Genomic DNA, 21,300 nt, shown 5'->3' on the forward strand with positions numbered 1-21,300 from the left:
GAAGGAAAAGCTTTAGGACCATCATGAATAAGATGTAATTTACTAAAAGGATATGGAGAACCAATTGTTGTTGAAGCTAACCAGAATATTTGAAAATGTGAGATGCAGAGATATGGCCAGAATAATAATAATAATAATTTTCAGCAGTAGCATTAAAAGGAAATGGAGATGTATTACTGTGAAATTGTCACCATTGATGTAGTGTAACACTATAAAAGTATTGAAGGTCCTGAAGGAATGTGGCCCAAAATGTTTAATAAGCAGTTGTCAATTTACTTTCATGTATGCTAAGCAGATCAACCAGAGGCAGTCTATAAACAGCTATAGAAGTACTGACCTATGTGAAAGGAAGAGGTAATGTCACACTTTGCATCTAGAGATGGTATATATTTAATGTTACAGTAAGAAGGCAAGCAATTATTTGGGCATCCTGAAACCCAAGGGCAATGAAAGACTCATTAAACTATTGATGTTATATACATAATAACACAAGATCTAGGAGAAGACCATGTTAGGTATATATTAGAAGAATTGTAGATAAATGCTGGTGTCCATCAAGAATAAGCACCAAATACTTTGCTGTCCTCTATCAGGCCTCCTATTGCTCCTACTTTTCCAGACCCCCTCCTACTTAGTTCTACTTTTCCTACTTTTTTTTTTTTTTAGGAAACTCCACTAAAAAAAAAAATTGAAAGGATTAAAAAGTCAATGTTTTCAATTGAATAGATATAATAATGCAGAAGTGTGTTGAATGAGTGCGCAGCATGTTTGGTTATTGATTTGTTGATTAGCCACATTATTAGTAATGATGTTTTGGTTAATATATAGACTGCCATCTAATGATGCTTGCAAGTTCATGACAGTAGTGGTAAAGTACTGGGCTGACAGGGTACCACTGAATAGCAGGTTGCTTCACCATTTGCAGTGCCTGCATCCATTGATGAGAAGAGAGAGGTCTTCTGAAAAGTCTATCAAAGAAGTGGCTTGTGAAATGCCCAGAATTGTGCCTTTGTCAGAACATGACAACCTTTATGCAAGAGTGGCAGTTGTATGCAAATGAAGTAGTTACAGAGGAGTCATATATAGATGAGGAGTATGACAGCCCAAATGGACACTGCATCAGGTGGAAGGGAGTTGATGTATATTGGGAAATATTCTAAATGTCACCAGTCTAGGCATCCCCAAATATCCAAATCTTGAAAACTTGTCAAGGCAGCATTGACATTGAGCCATGGACAGGCTTATGTTGTGAGGGGGTTTCTCTCTTAACAAGATTTGGTCACAGCCAGTAGGAGTTGCCTGAATGAAAGGTCCATAAATGGTCTACGACAGTGCAGGACAGAGTTAAACACGAAGGAGGAGTAAAGTGCCAATCACTGCCAAGACTCATCCATGCATTTCAAGTGCACACAGGAATTACAAAGCCATGAAAGATGCAGAAAAGAGAGCTAAAGAAGAAAAACAAAAGAAGAGGAAAAGCAGCTAAAACTCTAGAGGAAAGAAGAGGAGGCGGCGGCAGACCTATGGAAAAACAAAAATTACAGCAAGATGAGATTGAAGCATCAAGAAAACTTGTGACTGAAGCCATTGCCAGTGCAGGAGTAGCTGCTGCTCTGGTTCTTTTAGAGTCCGGAGTGCAAAGTTGGAGAAATCATCTGCTGAACTGAAGAAAATTTCAGATGAAATTGCTCTTCTAAACAAGAATAAAAAAACTTGAGTGATAGTGCACCTCAGTGACTGAGAAATTATCGTAGTCATTTAGTTTGAGATGTTAAAGTAATGTGGAGCTCATTATATGCAGGCTCTATTTCTGTAGCTGTTGATATTTAATCTGATTGATTATACCTTCTTGTTTACATATTACTTAACCATTATTGAATGCTAGTCAAAGGCTTATTTCACTGAAAATCTGAGGTGGATAATGGAGTGTAATTGAACCAAATAAATTAATAAAAAAAGGCTGAAACCAAATGCAAGGGCCTATAACTTTTGTTTCATAATTAGTTGTAAGATAGAACAAGCTAGAAAATACCTCTTGTTACTAGGTTGGTCAGGGTTGGGCCTGATGCATGCCCCTTTAAAAAAAAAAAAAATATATTTATTATAATGGAGCAAGTAACACCTGCTTGCTTGTACCGATTGATTATTCTTTGATAATGAATTTTAAACGTTACTACCTGTATGCATTTAATGCTTGAAATCTTGCATTTGAAATATCACATTATATCCATGTGGCACTCCTACTTCTTCAAGATTACTGTATAACTCATGCTTTTTTATGGTCAGACTCATGCTTTTTTTCCAGGGCTGCTAGGGGCCTGCTCATTGGTAATTGAAGAAAATATAAAGCAATGCAAGTGGGGGAGTCCCCTTATAGCTTCTGTAGGCAAAGTGGTAATATGAACAAGTAGAAAGGGAAGTGAGGGCAGTACAGTATGAATAGGTGGTGTTTGAGGATGCCCTTATAGAAAATGTAGATAATGGAAGTATTGATAAGATACTGAGATAAAAGAGGAGTCAACAAGTCAAAAGTTCTTTATCAGTCAGTACTATTCAAAGAAAATAAACCACAAGCTTGATTAATAAAATTCAGTTTTGAGACATCTCGTCTCATTTTCTCCATGCGGATAGTACATATACATACTTTATTGTTAAGTGTAGGATCGAATAGTTACTAGTATCCACTGAGGAGACAAGAAGTTTTGAACCTTTGCAAATTGTACTATAGTCCTTGTTGTTTAAAACATGGAAATATCTATGTGATAAACTATAACAGAAATTTAACGACCAGCAAATACCGTAGTTGCTTTGCTTTAAAGCATTCTTTTTAACTAAATTGGCAGTATAATGTTTTCACTAAGAGCTTTGATTGGAACAAGAGAGTAATTTCAAAGTTTTTAATCCAGGGATGTGGTTTGTGGAATATTACTGTTTAGAATCCAAGCACTGTGTTACCTTTATAATCTTGTGAATAAACATCACAGACTGTATGTAAAAATGTTAAAGGGATTGTGTGGGGGCGTGTGTGTGTGTGTTACATATTGATGTTGGTTTAAATTCATTACATTATCAACTTAAAAACCAGTATTTTCCATTATATGGGATAAATCTTACCTGTTGTGAAAGGTAGCTATACCAGGCAGTCCCCAGTTAACGGGCGGGGATTCCGCTCCCTGGCCAAGTGCTGCTAATGAAAATAAGTGATAATAGTGCTAATTACCCACTTAATGGCACCGCTAACTGGAGATCAAATGCTACTGTTAAGGAGATTGGTCACGCTAACTGGAGATCAGCACAAAAACCCAGTTGACAGTGTCTCTAGACAAGAGCCATACTGTAAAAACCAGATTGGTGTTAACCGATGCCGCCGTAAGCTGGGGACTGCACTATCTCTGCACTGCAGCCAAGTCTCTGTTCAATTCAACGACAAAAGCTCTCTTGACTGACCCAGATGACTTTCTAGTTCACCAGTGCAATTGCCTCTTCTACGGCCTTTCTACAGCCCTTTCAGATGTTCATTCAAGTCCTCGCTTCTCTTGCAAAAATGGCTCCATCAGTATAAGGATAAACGTCAGTCAGTATCTGGATGACTGGCCACTTCAATCCCCTCACAAAGGAAAAGTGTATGAAGGACATGCACAAGATTCTTCTCCTCACCCAGGAACTAGGTCTTCTCATCAGTCCCTCTATTTGGGGATGACTCGCTGACTTTTTGGGCTTTTCAAGGCCAAAGAGAACTTCCGACTGCCTTCAGATGGGCTGCAGCTTTATAGCCCTCCCATCCTGCTTGGCACAGCAGTGGATGAGCCTTCTGGGGACTCTAGTAGCATCCATCGAAGTCATTTGTCAAGCTGGGCAGATTGCACATGAGAGTTCTCCAATCCTTTCTAAAGGCCAACTGGGACAGGAAAACACAACCGACCCACGTGTTTTGAATCACCCCGAGATCAGATCGGACCTGCAATGGTGGCTGTCTGAAGAAAGACTATCAGAAGGAAGTCCCTTGAACCTCTGATCCCCAACCTAGACTTGTATTCAGACACCTTGGACTTAGGCTGGGAGCCCTACTGGGGAATCAGAAGGTATCCGGCACGTGGACCCCAGAGCAACGAGGCCTGCATATAAATGTCAGAGAACTGGAAGGCGGGTCCTGGGCCTTCAGTATTCCTCGAACATGGTCTGCAACAAGACAGTAGCCTATATCCAGAAACAAGACGGCACTCACTCCTTCTGTCTCTACCAGGCAGCAAGAGATCTACTCTTGTGGATGGATCAAAAATTGAGTGACACTGGTCACCTGGTTTATCCAGGGAAATTAAAATGCCTTGGCGGATGAGCTGAGCCGCAGGCTTGTCAGAGTGAAAGGTTTTTCAAGGGAAGCTGCAGAGGTTATTGCACGATGCAGGCATAACTCTTCTAGCCTCGTCTACCAGGCTGGTGGGCAGTCTTCCGTTGATGGTGCCGTCAGCCATAATGTCTCTTCTTCTGAGACATCTATAACTCAGATAGCTGATTTCCTCCTATATCTGGAGGAGCTCTAGAAACATGTGTCTTCCACCATCAAAGGGGTATTTAGCTATGCTTACCTCAGTTTTTTAAACATAGAGGCCTTTTAGTCAAACTCTGATCTTAATGACCTCGTCACGTCTTTTGATACGTTGAGCAGAGGAAGGACGATCTGGTCTTTGGAGCCTGGACGTAGTATTGAAGTGGCTGACAGGTCCTACCTTTGAACCCTTCTGTTCCACTTCATTGAGGAATCTCACTCATAAGACACTATTCCCTCATTGCTTTAGCTACTATAAAATGTATTAGTGAAATTCAAGCCATCAATAAAAGAGTAGGTTTTTCCCAAGAGACAGTTTGCTCCTTTTACCCTAGGTTTTTTAGCCAAGAACGAGGACCTGTCCATGCCTGGCCTCATTCTTTTACCATTAAGAATTTATTGGACATCCTTGGCTTAGTTGGTTCTGAGGAAGAAGAGCAGTACTTTGTCCTGTTAGAGCCCGAGATACTTCCTGAGCAGAACTCAAAAAGATCAGAAGTCCATCCAGTAGCCTCTGGTGTTCAGTTGAGAACCCGTCTGCGTTCTCTTACTAAGAACACATTGTTGTTCTTTCTGAAGGACTTAATTTCTGAGTCACATTCATGGATTCAGGAGAACATTTTGCCTACTTGTAAAGTGAAATCTTATGATGTCAGGGCAGTAGCTACCTCTTTAGCCTTCAGACACAATATGTCCCTTTCTTCCATTCTCCAGTTGACCTACTGGAAGAGCAAGTCTATTTTTTGCATCACACTGTGTAAAGGAGGTGGAAACTGTGTTTGATAAGTGCATGTTAGAGTTGAAGATACTGTTATTAATAGGAGTAAGCAGTCCCGATCTCATGAGAGGAGAGGTTTGCTGATTTTTAAGTTGCTGTACTCCTTCTTTAACATTTTCTTTGTTAAATTAATTGCAGAATTATGTAATTCAAAATCCCATAGGTAATGTGTTTGCTGTTGATACATAATGTGGTAAATTGAATTTGCCTACCGTGAACATAAACATGTAAATGAAGGATATTTACAAACCTGTGACAAGTATTTTGTCTTTTGAAAATTTAATGATTTATGTTTTGCAGTTTGACTTGTAAGTGACCTTTCAAACTGGAGTCTTAACAAGTTTTTTCATTCACAGCTTTTTTTGAAAGTCCATCATGATCACTGTGGGTGTATTAACAGTGAGTGATCGTTGCTCCAGGGGTGAAGCTGTAGATGAAAGTGGAGCCAACCTTGTTGAACTTATTCAGAGTTGCAAGATTTTTCAGGGGAAGGTTTGTATCTTTATCTTATTTATAAGCAGTTTAGTTTTTACAAAATTTTTCAATTTTTCAGAATTGTTCCAGTTTAGAGAATATTTGGAATTGGTTTGGTAGAGTTATTGTTATTTGTTATTTATATTATGTATTAACTGTTTTGTGTTCTTGAAAATAGGTACAAAAGGTCAACAAAAGTAGCACATGAGGTGGTTGCAACAGCATGGAGGCATCTTAACTTGGCTCTGGTCTTTCTCAGATAAAAGCAAGTGTGACAATTTCTACCATCCAAAGTGAAATGTTGTATAGCCCATTTCCCATTTATTAGTCTGGAAGCAACATTTATTTCTATCCTTTGTTGCTGGATTGACCACTGGTCTGCTTTTGCACTGCTTAGGTACAAAGCAATACTGCATAGGTACTTCATAAAGCACACAGTATAGTTGTTTCTGTCTGATACAGCACTGAATTACTGATTCAGACTTCTTGAGCACAGAAACCTTGTTGGGGTTTTCTTACTCCACCTTGAGTATCACCTCAGTTTTGGAAGCATCTGAAGGGAGGCTCCCACCTGGGATGAGTTTCATCTCGAGTGTGTGCTTTTTGGGCGCACCTCATCTTCACAGCACTGTCTTGTTGAGTTTGCAATGTGTTTAACATTGCAGGTTTGGGATGGTTGAAAGATGAATTTTATATATGTAACTTACCAAGTAATTACATTGCTTATTGCTTCACTCCGCCGGTAGCTCAAAGATTTGAAATTTGCATTAGCGCTGGTGTCAGTAGAGGTGACTAGTCTCCGCCGCTTTTGGGGTAAGAGAAACGACTTTAACAGCAAGATTCAGTTGTTTTTTTCTGCTGACTCGACAGTGGTTCGTTGTGAGCAGTCAGATTAAATTTTGGCTTTGGTTGCTTTTCTCTTTTGAGATTCTCTTCTTTGGGTGAAGTACTGGTAGCCTACAGCTTTTGTATTTACATTAGTTCTCTTACTTAGAGACCATTAATTTTCAATTTAGGACGATTTTCTTCAATTTGACTTACATTATAACTCGATTGTTGACTTCTTTAGACTTAGCCTAGTATTTCTGACTCTAGTGCTGCTAGCCTGCACTATTGAAGCCTTTGCTGCAATACTAGGCTTACTAAAGAGAAATGTGACTCACTCTGTGCAAGTTGAATGTAGGGAACAAGAGTGTTCAGTTTATCGAACCTGTGACGAATGTTCAGTGTGGGATGCTAGAAAATGGAAGGTTTTGGGGTCTCATTTAGCGAAATTAGACAGAACGTAAGGCAGCCGTTAGAGCTGAAAAACAAACAGTAGATAGCAAGACCATGTTAGTTCTGTTGATGATGATATTCCTGCTTTACCTTTTCCTGCTCCCGGCTGTGTCACTTGTTCCCACTTCTGCGACTATTCAACCTACTCCTTTACCCAGCTCTCTCACTTCTGAACCCCCCCCTTGCCAGCCTCGAGTCGAAACTTGTAATGCACTTTGATGTCAAAGGTGGCAGCTGCTCGATCCCGAATATCCCAGGCAAAAGTCACTGGCGTACTCCCATACACCTGGGAGCAGTCATACCGGAGGCCCAAGGGGAGGTTGGTAGGGTCTGCCCACACGCAGTTGTCGCCTCAGTCAGACCTGTTGCAACTTCCAGGTCATGGCAAAGATAGCCATTGGAAAGGCAACCGAATGGAAGTGAGTAGGCTATCCTGAGTTCGGGAGGCTTCCAGCCCCAAGAATAGGCGCTGCTGGTGCTTTAGTGATGAATTGGCCCACTAAAAAGGTCCACTCCCCTCCAGTGCCTTACAAGAAATTTAGGGAGCCCTGCAGCAACCCTCTTGTAGTTTCTGGGATTCCCAGAACACTTTTTCTCCAGTGTATCCTGTGCGTGAGCCCAATCGTTCATCTGCTTCGAGACGCCCTCGTTGTCTCACGAGCACCGAGTAGCACCCGAAGCCTCCCAAAGCAACCGACCTCCCAGCAATGCCCAGACGCTCAGTAGCTCCCGAGCGCCTGCTAGCGCCTGTTCCTCCAGTTGGCTGAGCGTCTGTCATCACACAAGCACCCTTCAGTACCCAAGCGCCTTCTTCAGTATCTGAGTGCCCATCAGCACCCAAGACTTCAGCTCATGGATGGACTTTGCCTTCCTTGGAACGCCGGCACTTTTTCCGATGCGTCTGACACCTTTCCTCCATGCACCAGTAGGAGCCAGGCTTCTCCATTACTGGGAGAGGTGGAGCACAAGTGGAGCAGAAGAGTGGATTGTGTCATTGCTGAAACAGGGCTACTCATCCCATTCAGGAGAAGCTCCCAGTTAGTCAACACGCCTGTCACTTGACTGCTTACTTGGTAGGATCCAAGAAGTATTTGGCCCTCTCCAATGAAGTGTCAGCTCTTCTGGAGAAGACAGCCATCGAGGAAGTCGAAGAAATCCAGATGTATGGCTTTTTACAACTGTCTCTTCGTAGTCCCCAAGGCATCAGGGGTTGGAGGCCTGTACTGACGTAAGCACCTTGGAATTTTTGTCGAAAAGATAAAAATTCAAGATGGAAACAAGTCACTTCTGTCATGTCATCCATTCACCGGGCAACTGGATGACAACTATAGACATGCAAGATGCCTATTTCCACATTCCTATACATCCGAATCCAGAAAATATGTACGTTTTGTGTTTCCTGCAAACAGAGTGTACCAACTTCGGACCTTATGCTTCGCCTGACCTCTCCGCAAGTGTTCACCCGAGTCATTGCTCTGCTATCCAAGTGGCTTCATTTGATGGGGACAAACATCTCCCTCTTTCCTAATGATTGGCTTCTTCGATCACCGTCGAAGGAGGGTGCATGGAGAACCTTCGAATACCCTTTGTTTATCACAAAAAGATGTGTCTGCTAATCACCCTTCAGAAGTCCCAGCTGGTTCCATCTCAGACGATTCTCTATTTGAGGATGATGATAAATTCAGAGTTTTCAGGTTTTTCCATCACCCAAAAGAATTCAGTCATGCCTGAAGAAAGTCGAAGTTCTCACCTGCCAAACCTGTTACGCGAACCAATGGATGAGCCTTCTAGGTACTTTTTAGCCTCCATGGAGCAGTTTGTTCCCCTAGAAGGCTCCATATGAGAACCCTTCAGTTTTATCTGTGGGCCAGTTGGGACAGGAAAGCTCATCCAGACACATTTGTCTTCCGATATCTCAAGAAATCAAGGAGGATCTCCAGTGGTGGAAGTCAGAAGGCAGGCTATCAGAAGGGAAGTCCCTTCTTCCTTTGAACCCCCAACCTAGACTTCTATGCAGACATGTCGGATCTGGGTTGGGAGCACTTTCTAGCACCCAAGAAGTGTCAGGAACTTGGTCCCAGGAGCAGATTCACTGGCACATCAACCTCAAAGAGCTGATGGCAATTTGCTGGTCCTTCAGCATTTTGCTTCAATAGTCCACAGTCCAGTAGTGACTGTACACTTGGACAAAACTACGGCCCTGACTTATATAAAGAAGTAAGGGGGACTCATTTGTTCTCCCTTTGCGGCAGCGAACCTCCTTTTATGGGCAGACCATGACCGACCAAGTAGGTGACGCGTTCATCCAGGGCAAGCTCAATGTCCTTGTGGACGGGTTGAGCTGGGCGGTGTCAGGTACTCCCCACAGAGTGGACTCTTCATCTGCAGGTGTGTGTGGATCTGTGAAGCTGGAGGGGGAGACCTCTTATAGATTGTTTGTGACGTCCAAGAATCATCCTTTACCAGTTTTTTGCTCTCCAGTACAGACCCTCTAGCAGGGCAATGGACACAATGCTACAAGACTTGTCAAATAAGGATCTCTATACCTTCCCCACATTCTGCATGATACGAAGTCCTCTACAAGTTCTGCAACCACACAAACGTCACAGTGACTTTAGTGGTCCTGTTCTGGCTGCGACAGGAACGGTTCCTGGATCTCCTCAAGCTGCTGACAGACTTCCCGAGGTTGTTACCACAGCGACCAAGTCTACTCAGACAACCCCACTTCAGGCGGTTCCACTAAGGATTGTCCACTCTGGCCCTGACAGGTTCAGACTGTCAGGAAACTCCTCAGACAGAAAGGGTTTTCAAGAGCAACTTCAGAGGCTATTGCCAAATGTAAGCAGTCCTCTTCCGACACCGTCTGTCAAGCCAAGTGGACAATCTTCAGAGCCTGGTGTAGAAGACATGACATCTCATCTTCTAAGACTTCTGTAGAAGACATTGCCAAATTTCTCCTGTACTTGAGGACATCTAGGGCCTGTCCTTCTCTACAATCAGAGGCTACAGGGCTATGCTGAGTTCGGTGTTTCGCACAGAGGGCATGAATCTCTGCTACTCAGAACCTGTCTGACCTCATAAAATCGCTTTGATACCTTCAGATCCAAGGGACAAGAGGCCATCTCTTGAATCTGACGTGTTTTGAAGTAGCTCTACAGACCCCGCCGAGCCTCTTTGTTCTGCTTCACAGGAGATCTACCAGGAAGATCCTTTTCTTGTGACATTAGCGACTGCCAAAAGGGCTCAGTGGTGCATGCTTTGACAAGAGAGTGGGATTTTCCCAAGGTGATGCTGTTGTTCCTTCACCCTGGGCTTTATAGCAAAGAATGAAGACCCAATCAAGCCCTGGCCTTGTTCCTTCTATATGAAAAGCCTGGTGAAAAATACTAGGCCCAGATGAGGAGGAGAGAGGTTCTGTGCCCATTGAGAGCACTGAGGTACTATTTGCACAAAACGAAGATGATTTGAAGTCCTATGAGTAATTTGTGGTGCTTGGTTAGAATCCATCTTGTGCCCTATCAAAGAACGGCTTGTTTTTCTTCTTGAAGGATCTGATCTCTGAGGCCCATTCTCAGGTTGGAGAAGAGGCTTTAAAGCCCATCAAAGCTAAAGCTCACGAGACCAGAGCTGTCTCCACTTCTTTAGTCTTCAAGTACAAGCTGTCTATCATCAGTTCTGACTTACTGGAGGTGCAAGTCTAACTTTACACCCATTATCTTCATGATGTGGAAACTACTTTTGAAAATTGTAGTACTTTAGGCCATTATCTGTGGCTGGCATGGTGTTGGGGAGGAAGCGTAGGAAGCTTTTCTTCCTTCCTTTTCTCTTTGCCTTGAACTTGGGTGTTGAGTCGTAAGGGAGCCTGGGGGTACTGTGTACCTGGAGACCCACCAGTCTTAGTGTTAATGGGTAGGTGGTGTTTATATATTTTGTGGTGTAGGTGATGTTCGTGTTCATTAATTCTGATCATTTGGTTGGTCAGTATGTGCCCAGGCAAGGCAACTGGCCTTTGTATACTTGTTAGTCACAGAGTTCATCCCTTGCTGCAAAGCACCCACTTATGTAGAGGTGCGCCTGGCCAACTCCTGCTACACCCTACATGGTTTAAGATGAGCGCCACAGCAGCTCTCTTACCAGGTAAGGAATGACAAGCGTTGTACCAATGCTGATATTGCTATCCTCCTAACTCATTATCATCCATAATGTTTTGGGTAGTTAATCCATACATCCCACCTCCATGTCAATTTGGGATTCAGCAGTGTAGCTACTTGTTGTTGCATATAAAAAATGACATTTTTATGATAAAATAAAGTTTTATATATATTTACCAAGTAGCTATGAATCAAACCATCCCTCCTCCCCTCATATGGAAAGAAGGGCAAAAACAATTGAATCTCACTGTTAAAGTCATTCCTCTCTTACCCCGATAGTGGGCGGGGACTAGTCACCTACACCGACACTAGCGCTACCGCAAATTTCAAATTTTCAAGCTGCCAGCAAGTGAAACTATAAGCAGTGTAATTACTTGGTAAGTATACTGTATATAAAACTTTATTTTATCATAAAGATGTCATTTTGCTACCATCAGGTATTCTTTATTATGCATTCAGTGCAACAGAATGTCATTGCAGTTCAAGTGAACTGTCAGTGTCTGGGTGCAGGGGCATTTTGGTCCTTACTCTCTTGAATAGTGAAAAAGTTTCGGATATTCTAGTTCCTGTACAAGACTGATAAAAACTAGGATTAGAGAGAACTTCGGTTTTTATTTTCATTTTTGTTGTTGGAGTAGTGATGGAATTAAGTTCCATCATCTGCAGAGCACTTGATTGTGTTTGTTGTTCTATTTCCCTAACTTCTTTGAGGGGTGGTAAACATATTGTTTCTCATTCCTTCATCTCTTGGCACTGTCTGTACCTTGTTGACCTCTGTCTGAGAGGTTTTCTGATTTGCTGTTTCTCTGGTCAAAGCACTGTGAGAGTGACCCAGGCCTCTTTCCTTGTCAGCCTCTCATTTGCCTTTACTGTTGAGCACTACACTTCTTCCATCTTACATTGGAATTCTCCAGCAGCTCCTGAGAGAATGAGATTTCTTGCAGGGTAGCAAGGAATTTATTAGTGTACCTTTTAAGTTTGCTGGCAAACTTGCATCACTGGGAGGAGTGTCTTCAGTCTTGTATGAGCTGTGATTATTATTATAGAAGGGGAAATCTCTGCCCAGGGCTTGAACTGAGCAGATCGCAGGCTCGTCTTCTTACCACAGCCAAGTAAGGTCCCTCTCAGAATGTGACATAAAGGCTAAGGTTTGCTTTTACAGTCTTTTTCTGTTTGGGTTAGACCTCTCCTCTCCAGTGGAGTTGTCTGTGCAACACTACCCTTCTTAAAAACTTTCAGCTTACGAACTTTCAGAGATATGAACTGACAGGATCACAAGTTAAGATTGTGTTCAGAGCACTTCCCTTTGCCACCCATAAGTTCAAATTTTGCTCTGGGTGCCTATTCTGCTAGTAAGAATTTTTGCAAAGAATAGAACATGAAGTTTAAGAACTCTGTTCCTTTAACCCTTCCCCTGATTATCCCTAGTACTGATTAACTACCACATATTCTTTCTTACAATCACGATAATATTTGTTCATACTTTGAAATATTCCTACTTATTTATATCTTCTTGATTTAACTCAGTCTGTGATGAATATCCATTTTCTAAATTTCCCATTTTCTATATTTAGTATTTTTAAATCATGCAGTATTATAAGGAATTACTTTGGATGTTAGAAAGGTACAAAGAAGCAAATAAAATTTAGTATTTTTTACCTTTTAATATCCAGTTCCATATAATACTGCCTGATTTAGAAAAATACATACTAAATACTGTACAGTATAGAAAATGGGGGTTCATCACAGACTGAGTTAAATCAGGAAGATAGAAATAAGTAGGAATATTTTAAGAATATGAACAAATATTCTTGTGATTGTAAGAAGAATACATGATAGTTAATCATGAGAATGCTAGGGATAATTGGGGAAGGGGTTAAAAGAACAGGTTCTTCTTCTTCCTCATGTTCTTTGCAAAAATTCCTACTAGCAGAGTAGGTACCCAGAGCAAAATTTGAATGTAAACATCAACAAAAATTATGCACTACACATCAAAACCAACTTACGAACAAATCAAGATACAGACGGCCGTTCGGAATGTAACTCGTTTGTAAGTAGGATAGTGTCTACTTTAAGTGTTGAACAGTCTCTTCCTCTCAGGAACTTCAGTCTTGAGTGACTTACGTTCTCAGTGCTGTAAAGCATTTCAAAAATATATCTGAAGACTTTATTTTGCTGTCGGACCAAGTCTTTACACTTGTGAATGTTCTCTCCTGGCCTCTGTGTATAATTGAGATGAGAAAGTCTTATGGCTTACCGTATTGCATTCAGCTTCATAGGGGTAAGGATTACTCTCATTTCATGCATTCCTCAGTAGGAATGGTAACTCAAGTCTCATCTCTTCTGATGAGAGATTGAGAGTTTCCTGAATCCTTCTCTCCAAATCTAAGGTGGAGATCCTGATGATATACTGGCTTACACTTTTCAGTACTATTTGAAGTTACTCCTGGAGTTGGAGTGCTTTATTCTTTCATCAGTACCATTAGTGCTGGAAAGAGTTGTCTAGGAACGTTTTCTTTTCTATCACTTCCCCTGAGGAGGAGTGTAAAGGAAATGGTGATTCTAGTATGTGAAGTGGTTTCTTTCCTGAATGTTAGAAATTAACCATCCATTACCTTTAATTAATCTGCAAAATTAAGTACAGTTATCAAAGGCAGGATTTAAAGATAAAAGTAAAAACTCATAATTTTAAAAATTTATATACATTTATATGTTCCTGAATTAATTCCTTACAAATTGTATGGTATTTAATCGACAAAACCAAAGTATACAGTACTGTATTCCTCAGACAAGATTGCAGTTCTTGAACGGTGGTGCATCAGTTAAATTAGGCATAATCTGGATGACAGATACATAGCTGAGTAGATGATCACTGGGTTGAATTGTAACAAGTTTATGTGGTGAAGTTATCAACTTATGTTTTTCACTAAACGATGGAGTTCCAAGACAGTAGTGGGAAATTTTTCTCTGAAGGTAATCAAGCTCATTAGCTGGAACTGATCTGAAAGGTGAATTGCTGTGGCTGTCATCACAAATGTCATTGGTTCCAGTAATCAAAATGGGGTGTAGGCTTGCTTCACAGCCAAAATACGAATGTTGGCAGGTGAAATGGGGCACTGCCTCTGGGTGGATAAAGAAAAATATGAATTAGCAACTTGAAATGAGATGCAGTTGAAGTTATATCATTTATTTAAAAATGATTCAAAGTCCCAGTTTCACAGATATAACAAGTTAGTAATATCATTAGATCTGTGTTGCTAGATGAAGCAGAGAAAAGAACTGATTACTGTATTAAAGTGTACACAAAAGCAAGCAAAAATGGAAGGATTTATGAGCTAGCAAGGAGGGTGAATAGTATGAATGGAAGTGTGAGAAAATAATCGAGAAAATTGAACATAATGGATCAAGTGAATTGCTGTTCAAAATAATATTAAATAATAATAATTTTTATATAAGTGACTTGCCAAGCAATTACATAAGCTACTAGCTTTCTAAATGGCAGTCTTAACGAAATTCAAATTTTAACGGTGGCGCTACCATCGCTTGTGTAGGTGACAGGGTCCTGCCTACTTTCGGGACTGACAGGTGCAACTCAGCAGAGAGGATAAGTTTGTTTTCTGCCAACTCCCAGTTAACATCAGTAGTCTCATGCAGTCGCTGCTTCATCTTTTTTTTGGATTTTGTCATGTATTTTCGGTGAAGTATTCTCTCTCTTTTTTTTGTGGTGGCTTTTTCTATCGTAGTAATATCGTTAGTTAACTTTATTTCTAAAGAATGTCAAATATGTCTGACTCCAGCTCTTCAAGCATTCGTTATTGTATGGAGGGGTGTAAAACTAGACTTACAAAGGTGACTTATGATTCACACACTAAGTGGTTCAAGTGTAGGGGGCAGGAATGTAGTAGAGAGCTTACATGTCCAGAATGTCAGGATTGGGAAGATAGTAAATGGAAGATCTTGATGTCCCACCTGGACAAATTAGACCAAGATAGGAAAAGGAAGGCAGCCCTTAGAGCCAAAAATAGAGCTAGTCAGGAGATTCCTTGTTTACCTAATGTGGTAGAAGATAGCTCTGTTTCTTCTCCTTTGATTCATCCTATGTCTCCCAGCCTTAGCCCCACTACTCCTTTACCCCAGACTCTTTACCAGGTTCCCTGTGTAGCCCGATCCCAACGCTGTTGCCAGTCTCGGAGCAAAATTTGATAGAAATTTGAATTCTGGCCAATACTGTTATGGAATTAGGTTCCTCATTCAAGGATTTTGTGTTGAAATCGACTCAAGTGTTAGTGTTGCACCTAGTGACAGTGTTGTGAGTATTGAGGAGATGTCTACCAGTCCCACCGGTGCTCCTAGACAAAGGTCACTGTCCTGCTCCCCCGCACCAGGGAGAAGACATAACGGAGGTCCAAGGGAGGCCGGTGGGGTTTGCTAACGGGCAGTTGCCCCCTCTGTCGAGCCAGTTGCACAGTCCCAGGCTACGACAGAGCGCCACTGGAAAGGCGCCTGCTCAGTACTTCTCGTCTGTAGTCGGATTAGAGGACTCTTGTCGGGACGAGGCGCCAGCCGTGTTGATCTTCCGTCTCTTGACTTCAAGAGGCACTGGCTGGGCAGACAGCTCCTCCTGTTAAGATATAAAGAGGCTAGTGTGAGTCCTCAGCCCTCTTACAGTTTCACCATTCCACCTGCTACTGCTTCTTCTGTGTGTCATCAATCTTCTTGGGATAGTCCGAACCTTTTTCGAAATAATGAGCACCCTAATTTGATCTCAGAGCAATACGATACTTCAAGTATGTGCCTGTCACTGCCTGCTATGTTTCAGCTCGGAGCACCTCTCCGACTCGCTTGGCGCCTGCTTTGCCGCTCAGTCTTCTGCACTCACCACTTGCCCACTTCTGGGCGCCGATGCCAACAATGGGGCATACGGCGCCAAAATTTGGGCACTCGGCGCCAACCTTGGGATGCTCGCGCGCCTCTTCCCTCAGGAAGATTTTGCTTCAGTCCCAATTCAGCATCAGCTTGAGGAACTCGTGGGGCTTTTTTAAAGAAGAAAACTGTCAATTCCAAGAGCAAGGACACTTCTTGTTATCCTGTCTCTTCAGGCAAGGACGAACCGGAGCAAGGTACAGTACTGCTCCTTCGTCTGCTTATCTGCCTTGCTAAGGTTCTTTTGGTGAATTTTCCAGACTTCTTCGAGCCTGTTGCTCCTGGATTCCCCAGCCTCGACATTCCTTATGAGGAAATGTACTGCTGACGCTATTTGCTTCCCAAACTAGGGCACTCAGCACCAACCATGGGACACTCATACCTCTTCCTCAGGAAGATTCTGCTTCAGTCCCAATTCAGCATCAGTTGAGGAACTCGTGGGGCTTTTTTAAAGAAGAAAACTGTCAATTCCAAGAGCAGGGACGCCTGTTATCCTGTCTCTTCAGGCGAGGACGAACCGGAACAAGGTACAGTACTGCTCCTTCTGCCTGCCTATTCGTCTGTGCTAAGATTCTTTTCGGTGAATTTTCCAGACTTCTTCGAGCCTGCTGCTCCTGATTCCCCAGCCTCGACATTCCTTATGAGGAAACGGACTGCTGACATCATTTGCCTCCCCAAACTAGGGCACCCAGCACCAACCATGGGACACTCGGCGCCTCTTCCCTCAGGAAGGTTCTGCTTCAGTCCCAATTCAGCATCAGTTGAGGAACTCGTGGGCTTTTTAAAGAAGAAAACTGTCAATTCCAAGAGCAAGAACACCTTGTTATCCTGTCTCTTCAGATGAGGATGAACCGGAACAAGGTACAGTACTGCTCCTTCGTCTGCTTATTCGCTTTGCTAAGATTCTTTGGTGAATTTTCCAGACTTTTTCAAGCCTGCTGCTCCTGGGATTCCCAGCCCGACATTCCTTATGAGGAAATGGACTGCTGACGTCATTTGCCTCCCCAAACTAGGGCACTCAGCACCAACCATGGGACACTCGGCGCCTCTTCCCTCAGGAAGATTCTGCTTCAGTCCCAATTCAGCATCAGTTGAGGAACTCGTGGGCTTTTTAAAGAAGAAAACTGTCAATTCCAAGAGCAAGGACACCTTGTTATCCTGTCTCTTCAGGCGAGGACGAACCAGAACAAGGTACAGTACTGCTCCTTCGTCTGCTTATTCGTCTTTGCTAAGATTCTTTTTGGTGAATTTTCCAGACTTTTTCAAGCCTGCTGCTCCTGATTCCCCAGCCTCGACATTCCTTACGAGGAAATAGACTGCTGACGTCATTTGCCTCCCCAAACTAGTGCTTACCTCTCCCTCGAAGAAAGTTCTCTGAGACGTGGACGAGTGGCTGGCCATAAAGAGGGACCAAGGTAAAGCAACCTTTGCCTTCCCGCCTTCCAAACTTCTCAAGAAAAAGTATCTCTGCCTCCTCCCAGGGGGATTTCTCCGGTTCGGTTGATGCCACATGTCGTTCTGCATTCTCCGCTGGCAAGATTTCTTTCTCACCGCCCGAACTGGACCTTCTGGTTAAGAATCTGTTCAAGGTATTAGAAATTTTTAGCTTCCTTGATTGGACGGTGGGGGCCTTAGCTAGGAAGAGCAAGGATTGTCTGGTCTTGGCCGAAGATTTCTCTTCTGATTGATTGTTCTCTCCATTAGACAGATCCCATCTCTTCCCCCTAGATACTGTTAAGGAGATCCTGTCTGACCTTCAGAAGAAATCTACAACTGACCTAATGGCTCAATCTTCCAAGCGGCCTAAGGAAGCTCCTGCAACAATGGCCAAGTCCTTCTCTCCTCTACAGCAGCCCTTTCGAGGAGGAAAGTCTAGATCTCAACCTAGACCTTGGACTAATATGTGCCCCCTGTCCAGAGCGATCAGGAAGTCTTCATTTAAATCAGCTGCTAAGAAATGAGAACACAGTCCTTCATGCCCTGGTCGGAGCCAGGCTACACCTCTTTTGGGAGGAATGGAGCAGCAGAGGGGCAGATCCTTGGGTAGTCCAAGTCACCGATCAACTTGACTGCCTACTCGGCTCACTCCGAGAAGCTTGCCGCCCTTTTTCAAGAAGTAGAATCCCTTCTTCACAAAGGGGCAGTAGAGGAGGTTTTGGATCTCAACTCGCCAGGATTTTACAACCGCCTCTTTGTGGTCCCTAAGTCATCGGGGGCTGGAGACCAGTTGTAGATGTCTTCAGCGCCTGAATCGCTTTTTTGCTGTAAACCAAATTTCATATGGAAACCAGTCACTTGTCATGTCCTCTTCATCAGGCAACTGGATGGTCACCTTGACATGCAGGACGCCATTTCCATGTCCCGACATCCAGATTCAAGAAAATTCTTGTGCTTTGTGTTGCAGGGCAAAGTTCTCCAGTTTCGGCCTTGTTTCAGCTTCTGACCATCGCCAAGTGTTCACTCAAATCTGTTTTGGGAAATGGCTTCACCTTATCGACGCCAGCTTGTCTCTCTCGACGATTGGCTGTTCCGCTTCTCTTCGAGGAGAAGTGCGCAGAGAACTTAAACAAGACTTCACCTGATGCAGGAGTTGGGCATTTTGGTCGACTTTCACTAGTCACAATTAGTTGCAACACAGAAGATTCCCTATTTAGGGATGATTCTGGACTTCAGACTTTTGGAGGTTTTCTCCCCACACTGATCAACTCTGTCTCCAGACTGTCCACTTGTTCCTAGGCCTCAGGACTTGCTCAGCGCTTTAGTGGATGAGCGTGTAGAGACCTTGGCCTCAGTAACTGTTCAGAAAAGCTGGGCAGACTTCACATGAGGCCCTTCAGTTTTATCTAAAAGTGTGCTGGAGCTGGAAAACCTAACTGACTACTTCATTTTCCTCATCTGCTCAGAGATCAAGATGGACCTTCAGTGGTGGTTGTCCTCAGAAAGACTTCTGAGAAGGGAAGTCTCTTCTACTTTTGTACCCTGATCAAGAATTTTATTCCAACGATTTAGATCTAGGTTGGGGAGCCCTTCTAGGAGTCGAAGATTTCAGGGATGTGGGCTGTAGATCAGAGAGCTCTCCACATCTATGTGAAGGAACTAAAGGTCATTCATCTGGGGTCTCCAGGCCTTCTCTGCTCTAGTTTCTGGCAGAAAAGTAGCTGTTTACGACAACACCATGGCGCTGTCTTATGTCTGGTTAACAAGGGGCACCACTCTTCACTCTCTAGAGACAGCAAAAGACCTTTCTGGGTGGAGCAGTGCGCCAGGCTAAGATTATCACCGCTTTTGTGCAGGGGAAAATGAATGTTCTCGCAGATGAGTTGAGTTGCTGCAATTGGGGTTTTGCTGTCTGAGTGGACTCTGACACTCGATGCTTACGATCTCTGGAAACTTTGGGGCGGACCAGTTGTGGACCTTTTTGCAACTTTGAGAAATCATTGTTGCCTCTCTTTGCTCCCCAGTCCCAGACTCTCTCGGGAGGGTGACGGGTGCCATGCTGTTGGATTGATGGGCCTGGATGTCTATGCCTTCCCACCTTTTGGATTGATCAACAAGTTCTCATCTCACCAGAACGTCTCAATGACCTTGATCACTCCGTTCTGGCCCAGGAAGGAATGGTTTCCGGTCTGCTGCATCAGTTATTGAACTTCCAAGACTCCTGCCACAAAAACAGCCAAGGCTCAAACAGCCCTACTTCCTCAGGTTCCATCATGGATTGTTTGCTCTGGCCCTGACAGGTTTCAAACTGTCAGGAGCCTTGTCAGAGTGAAAGGCTTTTTGAAGCAAGTTGCAGAAGATCTAGCAGGCTCTACCAGTTTCAGAGGATGGTGCCGACATAATAACCTCTTGTCTTCTGAAACCTCTATAAGCCAGTCAGCTGACTTTTTTCTTTTCCTGAGGACTGATAGGAAGTTGTCTCTCTGCTTTCTTTCTGTATTTAAGCATGGGCCTAGATCTGTCATCCAACCAAGACCCTCGCCGATCTCATCAGATCCTTTTGAAACCCTCCAAATTAGAAAAGCCTGGATTTGTCTCCTGGAATTTGGACATTGTTCTGAAGTGGCTTACGAGCTCAACTTTCGAACCCCTCAGCTTGACCTCTTTTAAGAATCTCACTAGGAAGACTCTATTTCTCATGATGTTGGCGACCGCCAAACATGTTAGCAAGCTTCAAGCCTTCAATAAGAGGGTAGGCTTTTCAAATGGGAATGCAGTATATTCTCTCTCTCTTGGTTTCCTTACCAAGAATGAGGACGTTTCTAAGCCATGGTCTCGTTCGTTTATTATTAAAAGCTTAATGGACATCCTTAGCCCAGATGAAGAAGAGAGACTTCTTTGTCCTGTGAGAGCCTTGAAGTACTATCTTCAGAGGACAGAAAAGACCAGAGGACCTTCCGACAAGCTTTGGTGCTCAGTGAAGAACTCTTCAGGTCTTCTGCCAAAGAATGCTCTTTCTTTTTTCCTTAGAAGTCTGATTATGGAAGTGCATTCTCAAGTTCAAGATGTTTTATCTCCCTTAAGGTCAAAGGTTTTGAGGTTTGTTCTGCCGCAACGCCTCTGGCCTTTCAGCATAACATCTCTCTCGAAAACTTTCTACAACCAACATTTTGGAAGTGTAAATCAGTGTTTGCTTCACATTATCTTAAAATCGTGGAAACTGTTTGATAATTGTAATACTTTGGGTCCTTTATCCATGGCTGGCATGGTGTTGGGAAAGGAAGCATAGGGGGTTCTCTGTCCCTCTACTGTCTCTTCGCCTCATTGTAAGGTCATTGAGTTCAAGGGAAGCCTAGGGGTACAGTGTACCTGGAGTACCCTCTAGTTTTTAATGTTTGTGATGGTGGTTTTTAATTTTGGTTGTGGGTGATAGTGTTGTGTTTTTATTCTGGTCTATGTCCAGGGCAAGGGCGCTATTTTTGTCTTTGTCAGCCATCAGTGAGCTTCCATGGCTGCAAAGTACCAACTGAAGTAGGGGCGACTCTTGGTCATACTACCACGCCCTCTGCAGGTTAAGATGAGCGCCGACCAGAGGCCGTACCTGACTGAAGCAAGCTTCCTAGTTCAGTCATTATCTTTATTAATGTTTTGGATTAGAACATGTCCACAATTCCCACCTCCTCTCAATGTGGAATCAGCTATATAACTGCTTG

General features: G+C 43.1%; 1 protein-coding gene across 2 annotated transcripts in view; it reads left to right on the forward strand.

Moving 5' to 3' along the window:
• The window catches only part of cin (Molybdenum cofactor synthesis protein cinnamon), a 77,716-nt gene that overhangs the window by 5,063 nt on the left and 51,353 nt on the right, over positions 1–21,300 (forward strand). Inside the window, exons 1-2 of one of the 2 annotated variants that reach the window (XM_067125325.1) lie at positions 2,597–2,630; positions 5,681–5,816. In XM_067125325.1, the coding sequence (XP_066981426.1) occupies positions 5,700–5,816 (117 nt within the window). In that variant the 5' untranslated portion in view covers positions 2,597–2,630; positions 5,681–5,699. Of the gene's footprint in view, positions 1–2,596; positions 2,631–5,680; positions 5,817–21,300 lie in introns of those variants that run through there. The other variant, XM_067125324.1, reaches the window with a different exon arrangement.

This window comes from Macrobrachium rosenbergii, chromosome 23 (genome assembly GCF_040412425.1).
Source record: "Macrobrachium rosenbergii isolate ZJJX-2024 chromosome 23, ASM4041242v1, whole genome shotgun sequence".
Lineage (NCBI taxonomy): Eukaryota > Metazoa > Arthropoda > Malacostraca > Decapoda > Palaemonidae > Macrobrachium > Macrobrachium rosenbergii.